Here is a 20,252-nt window from a genome sequence, read left to right on the forward strand (position 1 = left end):
TATTATTATTATTATTATAAAGCTCCCATGGTTGGACAAATCCTTAAGGCCCCAAAGTCAGATCTAAACAGCCGTACCTCATCTGCTGATCTACACACTTCAGGCAATACTTTCACCAACTTCCCTTGTAAGCTCAATGTGATAGCAGAGCGTTGATCAGCGGCATCAGCTACCGCCTTACAGCCCCTGATCAGCGGCATCAGCTACTGCCTTACAGCCCCTGATCAGCGGTATCAGCTACCGCCTTACAGCCTCTGATCAATCTCTCTACCTGTAAAACAATTAATAGGTACCAGATTATACCATCTTTGAAAGAAAGCCATACCCAACATTACCTTCCAAACTGAGCTATATGAGCCGCATCCTGAATGTTGGACTCTTCTTCCCTGAATTGCTGCATCCGCAAACAAGACTATAAGATAGCAGCTGCATTAATCTCACACCGACCATCTCTAACATCAGTAAGAGGTTATATGTTAGACATAATCTGACTAGCATACGAATTAATTGGTGCTGACCGGCTCTGACCAACCATCACTCCATAATCATTATACACTGATGTCAGCACCTCATGATAACTCCTCCGCTTCCACAAGCTCCCATCACCAAGCTGACTGACCATTACAGTCAAAGATACCAACCATACACTAGATCCTGCTTTAGCTCCCTTGACATCCGCGCATGCGATGTATGGGACTTCCAACCGCATATCACCACACATGACCTGCGGGAATACCTGCGACCAATAATAATCACCTGTGAAGCCAAACAGGACCGATCTGCTAACCGCTGCAACTCCATCCATGTAATCGTCCTTCATACATAATGTCTGACTAATTAAACCCATAAACTATACACCCCTGACATCGGCAATTAGAAAAACCATCACAATGCTATCAATTAAATACCTAAAAACTCCAACCGAGTACAGGGCCATACCATTTTCCCGTTCGCCAGCGGCACTCCAAAATCCTCCATCCTGACCACATGCCCTCTAAAACTTGTGCATACCCTCCTTACCCTGATGCCCCATAAACAACAATCATCTAAGTAGTGTATTACATCAGCATCAGGGGATTCCTTCCTCCCACCTACTCTAACAATGAGGACAGTCCTAAATAATAGTAGGATGCCTTAGATCCCATCGGTAACGCCAAACCGGAAACCAAAGGATTAAAACCCCGACCAATAAGAAGTTATCCGGATACTGCATCACATGACCGAAGGGCCATAATAAAGCCAATGTAGTCACATGATGCATATCTTACTGCCAGCAGCTCAGGAGCCCCTCAGCATTCAGAGACCACTGCTTGGGGTAAGATAGATGATAAATAACCGGGAGATAGACTACTTCTGTGGCATCACCCTTAAAGGGGACAACCTCAAATGGAAAAAAGGGGCGGATCAAAATGATCGGCAACCCTGCCCTCAGCTATGTGATTTAGTAATTTAACTACCTCAGGATCATAAACAACTGAAATTAACTTATTAACCCCTTCACAGCTGAGTCCCTTTAACTCATGCACATATAGGCCGTACTGGGAGCCTTCTTTAATGAGCCGGGCCTACTTTCAATATGAGAGCCTCACTGGAGTCTTGCCCTATTGCAGGAAACTCTCTATTTCCTGGATGCAAGGAATTTGTACTGATTTCTGACTAAAACAACCCTAAATGGATGAGAGCGGCACAATATGAGCCCTCATGGCAGTACCCACAGCTCTTACCTCAGTACCCAGAGCTCTTACCTCAGTACCCACAGCTCTTACCTCAGTACCCACAGCTCTTACCTCAGCACCCACAGCTCTTACCTCAGCACCCACAGCTCTTACCTCAGTACCCACAGCTCTTACCTCAGCACCCACAGCTCTTACCTCAGTACCCACAGCTCTTACCTCAGTACCCACAGCTCTTACCTCAGCACCCACAGCTCTTACCTCAGCACCCACAGCTCTTACCTCAGTACCCACAGCTCTTACCTCAGTACCCACAGCTCTTACCTCAGTACCCACAGCTCTTACCTCAGTACCCACAGCTCTTACCTCAGTACCCACAGCTCTTACCTCCGTACCCACAGCTCTTACCTCCGTACCCACAGCTCTTACCTCCGTACCCACAGCTCTTACCTCAGTACCCACAGCTCTTACCTCCGTACCCACAGCTCTTACCTCCGTACCCACAGCTCTTACCTCCGTACCCACAGCTCTTACCTCCGTACCCACAGCTCTTACCTCCGTACCCACAGCTCTTACCTCCGTACCCACAGCTCTTACCTCCGTACCCACAGCTCTTACCTCCGTACCCACAGCTCTTACCTCCGTACCCACAGCTCTTACCTCCGTACCCACAGCTCTTACCTCCGTACCCACAGCTCTTACCTCCGTACCCACAGCTCTTACCTCCGTACCCACAGCTCTTACCTCCGTACCCACAGCTCTTACCTCCGTACCCACAGCTCTTACCTCCGTACCCACAGCTCTTACCTCCGTACCCACAGCTCTTACCTCAGCACCCACAGCTCTTACCTCAGCACCCACAGCTCTTACCTCAGCACCCACAGCTCTTACCTCAGCACCCACAGCTCTTACCTCAGTACCCACAGCTCTTACCTCAGTACCCACAGCTCTTACCTCAGTACCCACAGCTCTTACCTCAGTACCCACAGCTCTTACCTCAGTACCCACAGCTCTTACCTCAGCACCCACAGCTCTTACCTCAGCACCCACAGCTCTTACCTCAGTACCCACAGCTCTTACCTCAGCACCCACAGCTCTTACCTCAGTACCCACAGCTCTTACCTCAGCACCCACAGCTCTTACCTCCGTACCCACAGCTCTTACCTCCGTACCCACAGCTCTTACCTCCGTACCCACAGCTCTTACCTCCGTACCCACAGCTCTTACCTCAGTACCCACAGCTCTTACCTCAGTACCCACAGCTCTTACCTCAGTACCCACAGCTCTTACCTCAGTACCCACAGCTCTTACCTCAGCACCCACAGCTCTTACCTCAGCACCCACAGCTCTTACCTCAGCACCCACAGCTCTTACCTCAGCACCCACAGCTCTTACCTCAGTACCCACAGCTCTTACCTCAGTACCCACAGCTCTTACCTCAGTACCCACAGCTCTTACCTCAGTACCCACAGCTCTTACCTCAGTACCCACAGCTCTTACCTCAGTACCCACAGCTCTTACCTCAGTACCCACAGCTCTTACCTCAGTACCCACAGCTCTTACCTCAGCACCCACAGCTCTTACCTCAGTACCCACAGCTCTTACCTCAGCACCCACAGCTCTTACCTCAGCACCCACAGCTCTTACCTCAGCACCCACAGCTCTTACCTCAGCACCCACAGCTCTTACCTCAGCACCCACAGCTCTTACCTCAGTACCCACAGCTCTTACCTCAGTACCCACAGCTCTTACCTCAGTACCCACAGCTCTTACCTCAGTACCCACAGCTCTTACCTCAGTACCCACAGCTCTTACCTCAGTACCCACAGCTCTTACCTCAGTACCCACAGCTCTTACCTCAGCACCCACAGCTCTTACCTCAGCACCCACAGCTCTTACCTCAGCACCCACAGCTCTTACCTCAGCACCCACAGCTCTTACCTCAGCACCCACAGCTCTTACCTCCGTACCCACAGCTCTTACCTCCGTACCCACAGCTCTTACCTCAGTACCCACAGCTCTTACCTCAGCACCCACAGCTCTTACCTCAGCACCCACAGCTCTTACCTCAGCACCCACAGCTCTTACCTCAGCACCCACAGCTCTTACCTCAGCACCCACAGCTCTTACCTCAGCACCCACAGCTCTTACCTCAGTACCCACAGCTCTTACCTCAGTACCCACAGCTCTTACCTCAGCACCCACAGCTCTTACCTCAGTACCCACAGCTCTTACCTCAGCACCCACAGCTCTTACCTCAGCACCCACAGCTCTTACCTCAGCACCCACAGCTCTTACCTCAGCACCCACAGCTCTTACCTCAGCACCCACAGCTCTTACCTCAGCACCCACAGCTCTTACCTCAGCACCCACAGCTCTTACCTCAGTACCCACAGCTCTTACCTCAGTACCCACAGCTCTTACCTCAGTACCCACAGCTCTTACCTCAGTACCCACAGCTCTTACCTCAGTACCCACAGCTCTTACCTCAGCACCCACAGCTCTTACCTCAGCACCCACAGCTCTTACCTCAGCACCCACAGCTCTTACCTCCGTACCCACAGCTCTTACCTCAGCACCCACAGCTCTTACCTCAGTACCCACAGCTCTTACCTCAGTACCCACAGCTCTTACCTCAGTACCCACAGCTCTTACCTCAGCACCCACAGCTCTTACCTCAGCACCCACAGCTCTTACCTCAGCACCCACAGCTCTTACCTCAGCACCCACAGCTCTTACCTCAGCACCCACAGCTCTTACCTCAGCACCCACAGCTCTTACCTCAGCACCCACAGCTCTTACCTCAGCACCCACAGCTCTTACCTCAGCACCCACAGCTCTTACCTCAGCACCCAGAGCTCTTACCTCAGCACCCACAGCTCTTACCTCAGCACCCACAGCTCTTACCTCAGTACCCACAGCTCTTACCTCAGTACCCACACCGCTCCATTACCTCGATCCCATAAATGTAACCACACACCGAGGTAGCACCAACACCTCGGTAACCATCATTAACCGTCTCTGTTTCCTCCGGTCATCATTAGATTCTGATTCTTTTTATATGAAAGTAACAGTTATAAAACAACAAGTAATTATAAACCAAATCTGATTAACAGCAGCAGCCGCCTCACCACAGACTGCGGGCAGTGGTTACCTCAGAGCTGATAGGTGACCAGTTATCTCACAGCTGACAGATACCAAGCAGTGGTTAGAGCTGACAGTCTGCATACAGTGGTCACCTCAGAACAGTCTCCTGCAGTGCTCAGCCACCTCAGAGCTCAGCCACCTCAGAGCTCAGCCACCTCAGAACAGTCTCCTGCAGTGCTCAGCCACCTCAGCGCAGCATTCAGTTACCTCAGAACAGTCACCTGCAGCGTTCAGTCACCCCAGAGCTCAGTCACCCCAGAGCTCAGTCACCCCAGAGCTCAGTCACCCCAGAACAGTCTCCTGCAGCGTTCAGTTACTCTCCTGCAGCGTTCAGTTACTCTCCTGCAGCGTTCAGTTACTCTCCTGCAGCGTTCAGTTACTCTCCTGCAGCGTTCAGTTACTCTCCTGCAGCGTTCAGTTACTCTCCTGCAGCGTTCAGTTACCTCAGAGCTCAGTTACCTCAGAGCTCAGTTACCTCAGAACAGTCTCCTGCAGCGTTCAGTTACCTCAGAGCTCAGTTACCTCAGAACAGTCTCCTGCAGAGCTCAGTTACCTCAGAACAGTCTCCTGCAGAGCTCAGTTACCTCAGAGCTCAGTTACCTCAGAGCTCAGTTACCTCAGAGCTCAGTTACCTCAGAGCTCAGTTACCTCAGAGCTCAGTTACCTCAGAGCTCAGTTACCTCAGAGCTCAGTTACCTCAGAGCTCAGTTACCTCAGAGCTCAGTTACCTCAGAGCTCAGTTACCTCAGAGCTCAGTTACCTCAGAGCTCAGTTACCTCAGAGCTCAGTTACCTCAGAGCTCAGTTACCTCAGAGCTCAGTTACCTCGGAGCTCAGTTACCTCAGAGCTCAGTTACCTCAGAGCTCAGTTACCTCAGAGCTCAGTTACCTCAGAGCTCAGTTACCTCAGAGCTCAGTTACCTCAGAGCTCAGTTACCTCAGAGCTCAGTTACCTCAGAGCTCAGCCACCTCAGAGCTCAGCCACCTCAGAGCTCAGCCACCTCAGAGCTCAGCCACCTCAGAGCTCAGCCACCTCAGAACAGTCTCCTGCAGCGTTCAGTTACTCTCCTGCAGCGTTCAGTTACTCTCCTGCAGCGTTCAGTTACTCTCCTGCAGCGTTCAGTTACTCTCCTGCAGCGTTCAGTTACCTCAGAGCTCAGTTACCTCAGAACAGTCTCCTGCAGCGTTCAGTTACTCTCCTGCAGCGTTCAGTTACTCTCCTGCAGCGTTCAGTTACTCTCCTGCAGCGTTCAGTTACTCTCCTGCAGCGTTCAGTTACTCTCCTGCAGCGTTCAGTTACTCTCCTGCAGCGTTCAGTTACTCTCCTGCAGCGTTCAGTTACTCTCCTGCAGCGTTCAGTTACTCTCCTGCAGCGTTCAGTTACCTCAGAGCTCAGTTACCTCAGAACAGTCTCCTGCAGCGTTCAGTTACTCTCCTGCAGCGTTCAGTTACTCTCCTGCAGCGTTCAGTTACTCTCCTGCAGCGTTCAGTTACTCTCCTGCAGCGTTCAGTTACTCTCCTGCAGCGTTCAGTTACTCTCCTGCAGCGTTCAGGTACTCTCCTGCAGCGTTCAGTTACCTCAGAGCTCAGTTACCTCAGAGCTCAGTTACCACAGAGCTCAGTTACCTCAGAGCTCAGTTACCTCAGAGCTCAGTTACCTCAGAGCTCAGTTACCTCAGAGCTCAGTTACCTCAGAGCTCAGTTACCTCAGAACAGTCTCCTGCAGCGCTCAGTCACCTCAGAGCTCAGTCACCTCAGAACAGTCTCCTGCAGCGTTCAGTTACTCTCCTGCAGCGTTCAGTTACTCTCCTGCAGCGTTCAGTTACTCTCCTGCAGCGTTCAGTTACCTCAGAGCTCAGTTACCTCAGAGCTCAGTTACCTCAGAGCTCAGTTACCTCAGAGCTCAGTTACCTCAGAGCTCAGTTACCTCAGAGCTCAGTTACCTCAGAGCTCAGTTACCTCAGAGCTCAGTTACCTCAGAACAGTCTCCTGCAGAGCTCCGTCACCTCAGAACAGTCTCCTGCAGAGCTCCGTCACCTCAGAACAGTCTCCTGCAGAGCTCCGTCACCTCAGAACAGTCTCCTGCAGAGCTCCGTCACCTCAGAACAGTCTCCTGCAGAGCTCCGTCACCTCAGAACAGTCTCCTGCAGAGCTCCGTCACCTCAGAACAGTCTCCTGCAGAGCTCCGTCACCTCAGAACAGTCTCCTGCAGAGCTCCGTCACCTCAGAACAGTCTCCTGCAGCGTTCAGTTACCTCAGAACAGTCTCCTGCAGCGTTCAGTTACCTCAGAACAGTCTCCTGCAGCGTTCAGTTACCTCAGAACAGCCTCCTGCAGAGCTCCGTCACCTCAGAACAGCCTCCTGCAGCGCTCCGTCACCTCAGAACAGCCTCCTGCAGCGCTCCGTCACCTCAGAACAGCCTCCTGCAGCGCTCCGTCACCTCAGAACAGCCTCCTGCAGCGTTCAGTCACCTCAGAACAGCCTCCTGCAGCGTTCAGTCACCTCAGAACAGCCTCCTGCAGCGTTCAGTCACCTCAGAACAGCCTCCTGCAGCGTTCAGTCACCTCAGAACAGCCTCCTGCAGCGTTCAGTCACCTCAGAACAGCCTCCTGCAGAGCTCCGTCACCTCAGAACAGCCTCCTGCAGAGCTCCGTCACCTCAGAACAGCCTCCTGCAGCGCTCCGTCACCTCAGAACAGTCTCCCGCAGCGCTCCGTCACCTCAGAACAGCCTCCCGCAGAGCTCCGTCACCTCAGAACAGCCTCCTGCAGCGCTCCGTCACCTCAGAACAGTCTCCCGCAGCGCTCCGTCACCTCAGAACAGCCTCCTGCAGAGCTCCGTCACCTCAGAACAGTCTCCCGCAGCGCTCCGTCACCTCAGAACAGTCTCCTGCAGCGCTCCGTCACCTCAGAACAGTCTCCTGCAGCGCTCCGTCACCTCAGAACAGTCTCCTGCAGCGCTCCGTCACCTCAGAACAGTCTCCTGCAGCGCTCCGTCACCTCAGAACAGTCTCCTGCAGCGCTCCGTCACCTCAGAACAGTCTCCTGCAGCGCTCCGTCACCTCAGAACAGTCTCCTGCAGCGCTCCGTCACCTCAGAACAGTCTCCTGCAGCGCTCCGTCACCTCAGAACAGTCTCCTGCAGCGCTCCGTCACCTCAGAACAGTCTCCTGCAGAGCTCCGTCACCTCAGAACAGTCTCCTGCAGAGCTCCGTCACCTCAGAACAGTCTCCTGCAGAGCTCCGTCACCTCAGAACAGTCTCCTGCAGAGCTCTGTCACCTCAGAACAGTCTCCTGCAGAGCTCCGTCACCTCAGAACAGTCTCCTGCAGAGCTCCGTCACCTCAGAACAGTCTCCTGCAGAGCTCCGTCACCTCAGAACAGTCTCCTGCAGAGCTCCGTCACCTCAGAACAGTCTCCTGCAGAGCTCCGTCACCTCAGAACAGTCTCCTGCAGAGCTCCGTCACCTCAGAACAGTCTCCTGCAGAGCTCCGTCACCTCAGAACAGTCTCCTGCAGAGCTCCGTCACCTCAGAACAGTCTCCTGCAGAGCTCCGTCACCTCAGAACAGTCTCCTGCAGAGCTCCGTCACCTCAGAACAGTCTCCTGCAGAGCTCCGTCACCTCAGAACAGTCTCCTGCAGAGCTCCGTCACCTCAGAACAGTCTCCTGCAGAGCTCCGTCACCTCAGAACAGTCTCCTGCAGAGCTCCGTCACCTCAGAACAGTCTCCTGCAGAGCTCCGTCACCTCAGAACAGTCTCCTGCAGAGCTCCGTCACCTCAGAACAGTCTCCTGCAGCGTTCATTTACCTCAGAACAGTCTCCTGCAGCGTTCAGTTACCTCAGAACAGCCTCCTGCAGAGCTCCGTCACCTCAGAACAGCCTCCTGCAGCGCTCCGTCACCTCAGAACAGCCTCCTGCAGCGCTCCGTCACCTCAGAACAGCCTCCCGCAGCGCTCCGTCACCTCAGAACAGCCTCCCGCAGCGTTCCGTCACCTCAGAACAGCCTCCCGCAGCGTTCAGTCACCTCAGAACAGCCTCCCGCAGCGTTCAGTCACCTCAGAACAGCCTCCCGCAGCGTTCAGTCACCTCAGAACAGCCTCCCGCAGCGTTCAGTCACCTCAGAACAGCCTCCCGCAGCGTTCAGTCACCTCAGAACAGCCTCCCGCAGCGTTCAGTCACCTCAGAACAGCCTCCCGCAGAGCTCCGTCACCTCAGAACAGCCTCCCGCAGCGCTCCGTCACCTCAGAACAGCCTCCCGCAGCGCTCCGTCACCTCAGAACAGTCTCCCGCAGCGCTCCGTCACCTCAGAACAGTCTCCCGCAGCGCTCCGTCACCTCAGAACAGTCTCCCGCAGCGCTCCGTCACCTCAGAACAGTCTCCCGCAGCGCTCCGTCACCTCAGAACAGTCTCCCGCAGCGCTCCGTCACCTCAGAACAGTCTCCCGCAGCGCTCCGTCACCTCAGAACAGTCTCCCGCAGCGCTCCGTCACCTCAGAACAGTCTCCCGCAGCGCTCCGTCACCTCAGAACAGTCTCCCGCAGCGTTCAGTCACCTCAGAACAGTCTCCTGCAGCGCTCCGTCACCTCAGAGCTCAACAGCCTAGTAAGGGTTATCACTAACACATTTAAAACTGACCAATCTACCTTAGGGGGCGCTCACACGACGGCCCCGATGCCCAGCACCCTGTGAGCCAAAGCCAGGAGCAGAGAGGAAGCATAATGGAAAGATTCCCATGTCCTCCCCATAATGGAGCCACTCCTGGCTCCGACCCGCCAAATCTGAACACAAAAACCGCAGTGCGAAATCACCCCCAACTGGTACACAAGCTAAATCCATCTACACACAGGTGCCAGTAACCAGGGGGACCACCTGTTACCGGGGGTCTCACCACTTGTAGAGCTTCACCTGTACGCTGCCATTACAGCAGCAGAGGACTTGGCAGAGGGGCCGTCGCCATCTTGTAGAGCTTCACCATTACCCTGCACGTGCAGCAGCACAGGACTTGGTGTTGGCATCTGGTGGCACTATTCCTGCTGGCGTTGGCATCTGCTGGGCACTGTTCCTGCTGGCGTTGGCATCTGCTGGGCACTGTTCCCGCTGCCAGGTTTCAGTCGCCTCCGATCGGATGAAGGTAAAGGCAGCCTCTGCGTTTGCTTCGCTGGTGGTATTCTACTGACAAGTCCTCCTCAGATACAAGTGTTCACACAATGTCCTCTGCAGCTCCTCCTGGCCGGCGCTGCTGACAAGTCCTAAGCTGAAGCGCAGGGGATTCCAGAAATCTGTGAAACTGCTCCTAACTGACCACTTCATCCTCGCTGACGATCAGGCTCTGGAGAAAGTCCTTCATCTTCACAGAGGGTCTGAAGCTGTGACAGGAATTGTGAGCGGAGCTGACAGGAATTGTGACAGGAACAGGGAGCTGTCACCTGGATGCTGCTTCCTTTCCAGATGATGATGGCCCACATCTCTGCACCTTCATATATCACTGCTGCTCCTCTCAGCTTATTCCTCTGGACCAATCACCAGCCACTGTCAGGCCACCAGATTCTGCCTGACAACCACAGGCATTTCCCGCCATTTTCATTAAGCCAATCATGTGCTGCTGCCAACCAATCCATCACTGGGCAGAACTCACTCTCTGCCATCTCATCTGACCCAGTAATGACCTTTGTAACATATCACGGTTAACCAGAAAACCTCCTCCATGGGTGACATATCATCCATCCATCATGTATATAAAGCTCCCAGATCCCATGAGGCTCCATAGAGGGTGACATATCATCCATCCATCATGTACATAAAGCTCCCAGATCCCATGAGGCTCCATAGAAGGTGACATATCATCCATCCATCATGTATATAAAGCTCCCAGATCCCATGAGGCTCCATAGAAGGTGACATATCATTCATCTATCATGTACATAAAGCTCCCAGATCCCATGAGGCTCCATAGAAGGTGACATATCATTCATCCATCATGTACATAAAGCTCCCAGATCCCATGAGGCTCCATAGAAGGTGACATATCATTCATCTATCATGTACATAAAGCTCCCAGATCCCATGAGGCTCCATAGAAGGTGACATATCATTCATCCATCATGTACATAAAGCTCCCAGATCCCATGAGGCTCCATAGAGGGTGACATATCATCCATCCATCATGTACATAAAGCTCCCAGATCCCATGAGGCTCCATAGAAGGTGACATATCATCCATCCATCATGTATATAAAGCTCCCAGATCCCATGAGGCTCCATAGAAGGTGACATATCATTCATCTATCATGTACATAAAGCTCCCAGATCCCATGAGGCTCCATAGAAGGTGACATATCATCCATCCATCATGTACATAAAGCTCCCAGATCCCATGAGGCTCCATAGAGAGTGACATATCATCCATCCATCATGTACATAAGGCTCCCAGATCCCATGAGGCTCCATAGAGGGTGACATATCATCCATCCATCATGTACATAAAGCTCCCAGATCCCATGAGGCTCCATAGAGAGTGACATATCATCCATCCATCATGTACATAAGGCTCCCAGATCCCATGAGGCTCCATAGAGGGTGACATATCATCCATCCATCATGTACATAAAGCTCCCAGATCCCATGAGGCTCCATAGAGGGTGACATATCATCCATCCATCATGTACATAAAGCTCCCAGATCCCATGAGGCTCCATAGAAGGTGACATATCATCCATCCATCATGTACATAAAGCTCCCAGATCCCATGAGGCTCCATAGAGAGTGACATATCATCCATCCATCATGTACATAAGGCTCCCAGATCCCATGAGGCTCCATAGAGGGTGACATATCATCCATCCATCATGTACATAAAGCTCCCAGATCCCATGAGGCTCCATAGAGGGTGACATATCATCCATCCATCATGTACATAAAGCTCCCAGATCCCATGAGGCTCCATAGAGAGTGACATATCATCCATCCATCATGTATATAAAGCTCCCAGATCCCATGAGGCTCCATAGAAGGTAACATATCATCCATCCATCATGTACATAAAGCTCCCAGATCCCATGAGGCTCCATAGAGGGTGACACACATCCATCCATCATGTACATAAAGCACCCAGATCCCATGAGGCTCCATAGAAGGTAACATATCATCCATCCATCCATCATGTACATAAAGCTCCCAGATCCCATGAGGCTCCATAGAAGGTGACATATCATTCATCCATCATGTACATAAAGCTCCCAGATCCCATGAGGCTCCATAGAAGGTGACATATCATCCATCCATCATGTACATAAAGCTCCCAGATCCCATGAGGCTTTCCCTCCTAACTGTCCCTCAAGCCTTACATTCTTGTCGTTCAGTTGAGAAGCTAGTAACTCAGCAGCTTCTATTGAAAGGCTTAGGCCTCTGATTAAGTCACTCAACTCACTTTGATTAAAGTGTTGTGGACCTGCTGAAGGTGCGACAGTCACTGTCACTGCCGTGTTCTGTATCGTAGTGACCATCTGAAGTAGTCGGTTCATCCTCTGAAAGATCCAGTAACTGATGAAAAGTAGGAATTGGTGCGTCATCAGAGATTGGGAGAGGGCGTCTTGCAGAGGGTATATCAGGATGTGTCCACTTGTTACGATTCCTTCGATTCAGTCCAGTAATACTCACTTTACAGAAGTACCAGTCATCAAGGTGGTCTGCTTGTTCCCTCTACCCCATCGGCACACCCAATGTTAAGCTTCCTCATTTCCCATTACTCCACCGTCTTTTTAGTCTTCACACACAGTTTACTCCAAGGTGTGCGTGGTAGGCCTGTTTCACGGTCTGATATAGGGTTTCTATTTTCTTGTCGGGTATATTCTCCACAGATGTAGCAAAATACATTTGGGTGATTTACACAACTTCTCCGACTGGAGGCCATCCTGTGTATAAACATTCAAACAACACGACCACAGGCGTACCGCTAGGGGGGGTGGGGGGGAATGATTCCTCCCCGGCCCTTGTGGTCAGGGGGCCCAGTGGCCCCTGCGATATAGAGATTGCACGCTCAGTGCTTGGCTGGCTGGTCACCAGCAGTGTGTAGCAGGAGAGGAGGAAGGGATGCCGGCAGAAGATCACCGCAGTCATCCTGGAGAGGAGAGGACAGCCACTGCTATCACTCACAGCCGTCTCACACAGACCCCCACTGGCAGAGCCAACAGCAGCTTCCAGGAGCTCTGATGTCATCAGTGTGGGAGGAGTCAGCGATCACATAAGCCGCTCTCACACACACTCACACTCACACACGCACACACACACACACCGGAGTACTAAGGGGCTACAAACATGATACATTTCCTGCGCTATATGAAAATTTGTTTGGAAAGATTACTCCAAGGGCCAGATCATGTATGGAAATGTGTTTTGCAGCTGTATGCAGAAAGCTTTAGGAAGGAGGGGGGGCCCAAGCTGAACTTTTGCGCCCGGGCCCCTGAGCCTTTAGGTACATCTCTGAACACAGTGATTGTATAGCTACAACACCTCAGGTGACAAATGTACCGATCCTCACTACCGGTCGGGACAAACCAAATGTCCGAATAAGATTGGCCATGTGACGCGGCTGGTCATGCGCCAAAGCTACAGCTGATGCAGAGAAGCTGCATGTTGGTAACTAATCGGCCACATATACACTGAATGAGGCGTAACGTTACCGGCACTAAAGCATTGTCTACATTCTGTTGTCACAAACACCAAGCGATCCGTGTAATGACCGGCCTGTAATGTTCCCGCAGCGCCCGTGGTCAGTGATACAGTTATATGCCGTACCGCGGTGTATACTCCTCTCTAGCTTTCCTAACTTTCATGACATTTGGGACACGTTTGCATTCTGCCACTCTTCCTTCCGTTTGTGGAAGTGTTGGCGGTCCGTTACCTGTGAGACCCCTCCGTACACGGACTCTGTGTTCCTAACCATATGTTGTCCCGTATTCCTGCACACGTTGGTAGAGGTTACAGTGACACAGTAATGGCATCTATATTTGTGCTTGCTTCAGATATGACGAACTACAGCGAAGGCCTGAAGCGCGGCGTCCTCCCCCCGGAGAGCTCCATCGGGACAAGCTCTGCATTCTTCATGTCTTCAGTCCAGAGGACGGCCTCTCCTTCCACCAGAGACGACAGGTCTGCTTCTCATTATGTACTTCTAGCTATGAAGCAATGGGGTCCCATCTCCTTCTTCCCATAACCTGGTCTGCTCTCTGTCCAGGCCTGAAGATTGACCACTCGCTATAGAGTGTGACCATGTGTCGCATCTTCCTCCAGCGTATGGATTGGGGGCCTTTAGATAAATGCACCCCATTATTCTATATTCTTGCAGTAAATGTTTTCCTTTTTCCATTTCTAGCATGTCAGAAGGTGGAAGTTTCTGGGTAGAAAATGCACCCAAGGGGGCGCTCTCCTACCAGTCGTCGCTGAAGAGCAGGGATCGGTCATTAATAAGTGACTTGCATTCATCTGAGTTTCTGACCTTGGAGAGAGCCGAGCTGACACAAGATTACTCTCCGTTTCTAACTATCAGCGCTGGCGATCCAGGACGCACGGAGCTCCCAGAGAGCGCTGCGAGGAGCGCTCAGGCCTATCTGAACTCTGACAGTCTTACTACTCCCAGCAATAACCCTCCATTTGATGAGAAGCCGGTGCTGCTCCTCTCAAGTACCAACGGCTCTCCAAAAACCATAAGAACAGACTTCTCATCAGACAGTAACAACTCGCCAAATCCAAGCACCTCAGTCTTACATGTAGTGAAAAATCTCCATTCGCAGCCACCTCTTCCTGAGAAGAAGAGAATCTCTGAGGGGGAGCGTTCCTTCGGCTCCGTCTCGCCTTCTTCCAGTGGGTTCTCCAGTCCGCACAGTGGCAGTACAATCAGCATTCCGTTTCCCAGCGTGCTCCCGGATTTTTCAAAGGCTTTGAGTGAATCTCCCATCCAAGGTAAAGTCTAATTTAGTATACTTTAAAGGGATTCTGTCATTAGGAAAAAAAATGTCTATACTTCCCTATTCCTCCCCATCAGCCTTCTTACCACATCTCCTTCAGTCCCCTGGGTCACCTCACCTCCAGCCGACCGGATCCTCCTCTTCCTGTGATGTTACGTCCATTCTCAACACTCTCCTTCCAGCAGGTCGGTGTACGTAGAGTTCACTGCCTAGCAGGGAATGCCGAATCCTATGCCGGGTTATTGCAGAGACGGTGCATGTGCGTTGTCTCGCTGCAAGTGTTCATATGCTATTGCTGTGAGACCGCGTGCGTGTGCAGTCTCTGCAATAACCCGGCATAGGATTCGGCATTCCCTGCTAGGCTGTGAACTCTACGTCACTAGTGAGCGGGTACACCGACCTGCTGGAAGGAGAATGCAGAAAATGTGAGTAACGTCACAGGAAGAAGAGGATCCGGCCAGCTGGAGGTGAGGTGACCCAGGGGACTGAAGGAGTCAGGAGAAGACCAGCAAGGAGAAGATGCAGTAGGAAGATGGACGGGGAAGGAATAGGGAAGTATTGATATATTTTTTTTCTAATGACAGAACCCCTTTAAGAATGTTGATGGAAAGCTGCTGAGTGCATTGTGTTGGCGGCTGAGTGTTCTACCAGCCTGCATTAGTACGGTCTTCTGCCAAGTCTGGGGCCGCACGGACAACTATTGCACTTGTTGATACAACACTGAATGCCATTTCATCCGTAAACCATAATGTGCACAACAGATAGAACACTGGGGGAAGGATCCGCTCCGGCAGCCTTGCAGCAACCAAGACGTCTGCGTAGATTGTGCAACTTGTAGTTAAAGTAGTCCTATCCTCTTCTATGCAGCGCCACCATTGTTCTTCACACACAGCCCCCCCTTCATGTGGCCATTATCGTGACAATTCCTGAGATGTCACAAATGCTGCCCTCCGTCACCGCAGCCTCCCATCCTAAAGGCAACCTGTCGCCTGCTTAAAGCACCACCACAACTTATGGTGCTGCTGGAGGAGAGAACAGGGAGGGGGGGGGGGGGGGGGGTGTCTTTTTTATGATTGTCCGCTCCCTGGATCCTGCGGTGCCCACCGCTGAAGTCCATGCAGTGCAGGGAAATCTGACGGTCTTCAGAGTCCCATGCGTGCGCTCTGCTATACAAGTCTATGTGAGGGCGCCCGCACGGTCCTCGAAGAAGTGTCAGATGTTCCGGCCATCTTTACAGTGGGCACCCAGGATCCAGGGAGGGGCGAGTATAAAAAGTATTATACAGGTCTGGCTGTTGTGTTCGTTCACTGCACGTGGAGCAGCAGCAGGTTCTATTCCCTGTCTGTAGTGCGCACATGACGTAGCTATTCCTCAGTGCGGCTCCTATATATGTGTTTGGGTTCCATTGAAGGTCTGGAGGGTCTCCAGCTCTTTCCCTGTGGATGCCTGCACCAGTACAGAGATACTTCCCCACGGTGTGGTTATACTGGGAGTGCTGCTGACATACTGTTTGATTCTGGATAACATCGCTATGGAGGACACTAAGGAAGCACCGAGCAGTATAGATGTGATTTCAGTATCCATGATGCCATAAATATGCCGTCAGCTGCAGCATTAGATCCGTGTGAGGCTGTACTGCTCTCCCTCTTCTTCCACTCTGCTTTCCTCAGACTTCTATGGGTAGCATGGGTCATCACTGTTCTTCACCTCCTGTTCTCTTATTTCTGTCACTTAAAGGGGTTTTCCAGGGGGCATACTGCTGATGACCGATCCTCAGGACAGGTCATCAATAGATGATTGCGCACCCGCTGCAATAACACAGAGGTCGGAGCAGAATCAGCCGAATCTCATTAAAATCAACACCAGCCGTGCCTGTAGTTACAAGCGCCGGCCAGTACACAGCGGTCGGAGCAGGGACTTCCACTGATTCCGTTCCGACCCCTGTGTATTGGCGGCGGCATCAGCGGGGGCACAGTCAGCTGATTGGTTGGGGGGTCGCGAGCGGAGGACCCCAACCGGTCAACTATTGATGACCTATCCTGAGGATAGGTTATCAAGAGTGTTTCCCCAGAAAACCCCTTTAACAACTAGCAGTGGATAACATATTAGAAGGAAGGGAGCCCCCTAGTGGCCGGATTTTTCAGCACAACCATAATTTTAGTTACCTAGTGATTTGAACATTTGCTCGCTATCACATCGGCTTAAACAGAAGCTCAAGCTGTTTGACAAACTGGTGACCATTTAAAGGGGTTGTCTAGTTAGAAAAAGCATGGCTGTTTCTTCCAAACACAGCGCCTTTATTATCTGTGGGTTGTGTCTGGTATTGCAGCTCAGCTCCCTTTCATTTCAATGGCGCTGAGCTACAATACCACATACAACCTTATGGACAAGGGTGGTGCTGTGCTTGGAAGAAAGCAGCCATGTTTTTCTTCCACTGCGCGGCCCCATTAATGCATGTGGTTTATAAGCACTGGTATGTCATCTGCCACCATAGGCTCTTACGTGTGTAGATGGCCTAGAAGGAGTTGTTCCACCCTAAATCACCCATCATCCCACAGCCCTGCAGTGCGGGTGGCGCCGTTATTTTACCTGCTGCGGTCGCTGTAGCCATTTTCAGAGCTTCGGTCGCCCCCTGTTTTTGCCGTTTTTTCTCGATTGCGTTACTTCCAGTTGCAGTCAGTGGGGTTAATACCTAGGAGCTCGAGCCAGCGCTACTTACTTACTGCCTTACTGCTGCCGTACTACGTTTGCCCCGCCCACTACACCCAAAGCGGCCATTTTGAGACTGCCTTATTGTCTTTCCCTGACAAGTAAAGCAGATCTATTTATCAGACAGTCTTCTATTCTGTGCTGGGGGCATTGGAGTAAACTTGCTACCCCCATAAACTTGGCGGCTGCTGATTGGCTGCTCGGTGCCATTTAAGCTTTCCCAGTGATCTGGCTTTTGCTGTTACACAGGGGAGTTGACTAAAGTCGCCATCTGGTGCACACATGTGAACGGGCGTCTACGGCAAATGGGGAATACTATGTCACTAGTGACCCGGCATATAGGTTATAGGGAGAACCACGCCGGCTGCAATAGGTAACCCCGCCCCCATGACTGCGTCTTGTATCTCCGCTAGCACTAATACAGGAAGCATAATCTATTCCTAACCTGGTGGCGGGAATATAACGCGGGGCGCCAGTAGGGGAGCGGCCGGCAGCAGTCATGCAGAACTGTCCTGTACAAGTACCACCACATGGCACTAAACCCCATTACTGGGGTATTCTGAGTATTGGGCTCCAATCTTGTTCTTACATCAGTTTGTCCCTTCGTTCTGCAGAGCATTCAGCGGATAAGCAGATGACCGTGAAGTTTGTGCAGGACACCTCCAAGTTCTGGTACAAGCCGGACATCTCCAGAGAACAAGGTAAGTCCGCTCGGGACACCAATGGGGTAGATTCCGCACTGGAACTGGAGGTTTGTACTTGGCATAAAATACAAGGTGCCCGTTTTACGGAGTATGTGACGCCCCTCCGGTCCTGGGGAGGCACCGCTCCTCCCGTCCTGGGGAGGCACCGCTCCTCCCGTCCTGGGGAGGCACCGCTCCTCCCGTCCTGGGGAGGCACCGCTCCTCCCGTCCTGGGGAGGCACCGCTCCTCCCGTCCTGGGGAGGCACCGCTCCTCCCGTCCTGAGGAGGCACCGCTCCTCCCACTGTAAGCAAAGCAGGTTTAGTGTCTAATCTCACACTATATTGGCATCATAAGGGTATTATTACTCTGTGGGGCCCGGCATTCAGTTAATGGCTGTGGTTGGTGCATCAAGCGCTGGCTGTGATTGGCTGAGCCTGTTGACACTCAGTGGGCTCAGCCAATCGAAGCAATCTCTTGCTGGAGGCGGGGTCTTCAAACTCTGTTACTAACAAAAGATTCTCTGTGGGCAATGACAAGTGGCGTGAGCTGCGGAGAGCAGCGGCAGGACCGGGACGGCGCCAGCTGGGTGAACGTTGATTCTTTGTTTTCAGCATCGTTGGCTCTTATCAGCGGTGATAAAAGTGCAGCCAAAACGTTGTCAGAAATGCACAAAAATGCTGCAGAAACCGCAGTAAACGCAGCATGAAATACGCTGCATTGCTGCAAACGCCCGTGTGAGGGCGGCCTCAGTCATCAAGGCTTCTCAGACGCTGTGGGCATCGGCGCGGCGCCGTGTGCCCGCCTTCAGCTGGTTTATTAATAAATAACTAAATTAGCAGAATTCCTTTTAATTGACTCAAAGACAAAAGAATTAAATTAAAAACAAAACTTCATGTCTCTATAAAAGTAAAAGCCAATCTGTCGGCTTGAAATTAAATTATGGCAAAAGACTTTTTATATAAAGATGTCTGATTCCCCCTTCCAGATGCAGCGCCAGCGCTTGTCTGTGGGCGGCGCCAGTGTGTGACTGAACGGTCTGCACATACCGGACCTGGACAAGTGTGGCGCTGTTTCTGGGAGGTCTGTAAGGAGCCGTGCTTCTCCTGCGTGTCCGTTAGTGTGGCTGGTGGCTAGTAGGTGACACACTGAGGTGTCGGAGCGCTCCAACATACACTGACTAGTCAGATGCTTCTTGACATGCAGGAACCACACGCTGCGCTCGGCTCTGCTGCATCTATACAATTAAGATGTATTACATTTCTGATGGTGAACTAGAGGCAGCGCTGAGATGCGGGGGGGCGGGGGGCGCTGTGCGAGGTGCAGTGCCGTGCAGGAACTTGTCCATACTGGCACCGCATACCATTCACTCCTCAGTGAGCTGCAGACACAGCGAGTCCCGACAGGTTATCTCATGTTTCTGCCAGGAGGAGCGCAAGCAGAATCGGGGCTTTTGTTTCTTTTCCGCTTTTATGTCATCTTTGATTTATTGTAAAAGAAATATTTTACATTTACTTTTCCCAGCTTCCGTTACCAGCCCAGTAGCCCATGTATTGCTGTGTGTACGTCGGTCCTCCCGATACAGTTATCAGCCCAGTAGTCCTGCAGTAGTCCATGTATTTCTGCCTATACGTCGGTCCTCCCAATACAGTTACCAGCCCAGTAGTCCATGTATTGCTGCGTATACGTCGGTCCTCTCGATACAGTTACCAGCCCGGTAGTCCTGCAGTAGTCCATGTATTGCTGTGCATACATTAGTCCTCCCGATACAGTTACCAGCCCAGTAGTCCTGCAGTAGTCCATGTATTGCTGTGCATACATTAGTCCTCCCGATACAGTTACCAGCCCAGTAGTCCATGTATTGCTGCGTATACGTCGGTCCTCCCAATACAGTTACCAGCCCGGTAGTCCATGTATTGCTGCGTATACGTCGGTCCTCCCAATACAGTTACCAGCCCAGTAGTCCTGCAGTAGCCCATGTATTTCTGCCTATACGTCGGTCCTCCCGCTACAGTTACCAGCCCGGTAGTCCTGCAGTAGTCCATGTATTGCTGTGCATACATTAGTCCTCCCGATACAGTTAC

At 52.0% G+C, this 20,252-nt stretch overlaps 1 protein-coding gene across 50 annotated transcripts in view; it reads left to right on the forward strand.

Annotated features, from left to right (window-relative positions):
• Nucleotides 1-20,252, forward strand: part of TNS3 (tensin 3) — a 272,533-nt gene that overhangs the window by 230,889 nt on the left and 21,392 nt on the right. For all 50 annotated transcript variants that reach the window (XR_010787362.1, XR_010787373.1, XR_010787390.1 and 47 more), the window contains 3 exons: nucleotides 13,836-13,962; nucleotides 14,186-14,772; nucleotides 18,101-18,187. Coding sequence is in view for 3 of the 50 variants with exons in the window: in XM_066585403.1 (XP_066441500.1) it covers nucleotides 13,836-13,962; nucleotides 14,186-14,772; nucleotides 18,101-18,187 (801 nt within the window). In the remaining 47 variants the exon portion in view is untranslated. The remainder of the gene's footprint in view (nucleotides 1-13,835; nucleotides 13,963-14,185; nucleotides 14,773-18,100; nucleotides 18,188-20,252) is intronic.

The sequence above is a fragment of the Eleutherodactylus coqui genome, chromosome 12 (assembly GCF_035609145.1).
Source record: "Eleutherodactylus coqui strain aEleCoq1 chromosome 12, aEleCoq1.hap1, whole genome shotgun sequence".
Classification (NCBI taxonomy): Eukaryota; Metazoa; Chordata; class Amphibia; order Anura; family Eleutherodactylidae; genus Eleutherodactylus; species Eleutherodactylus coqui.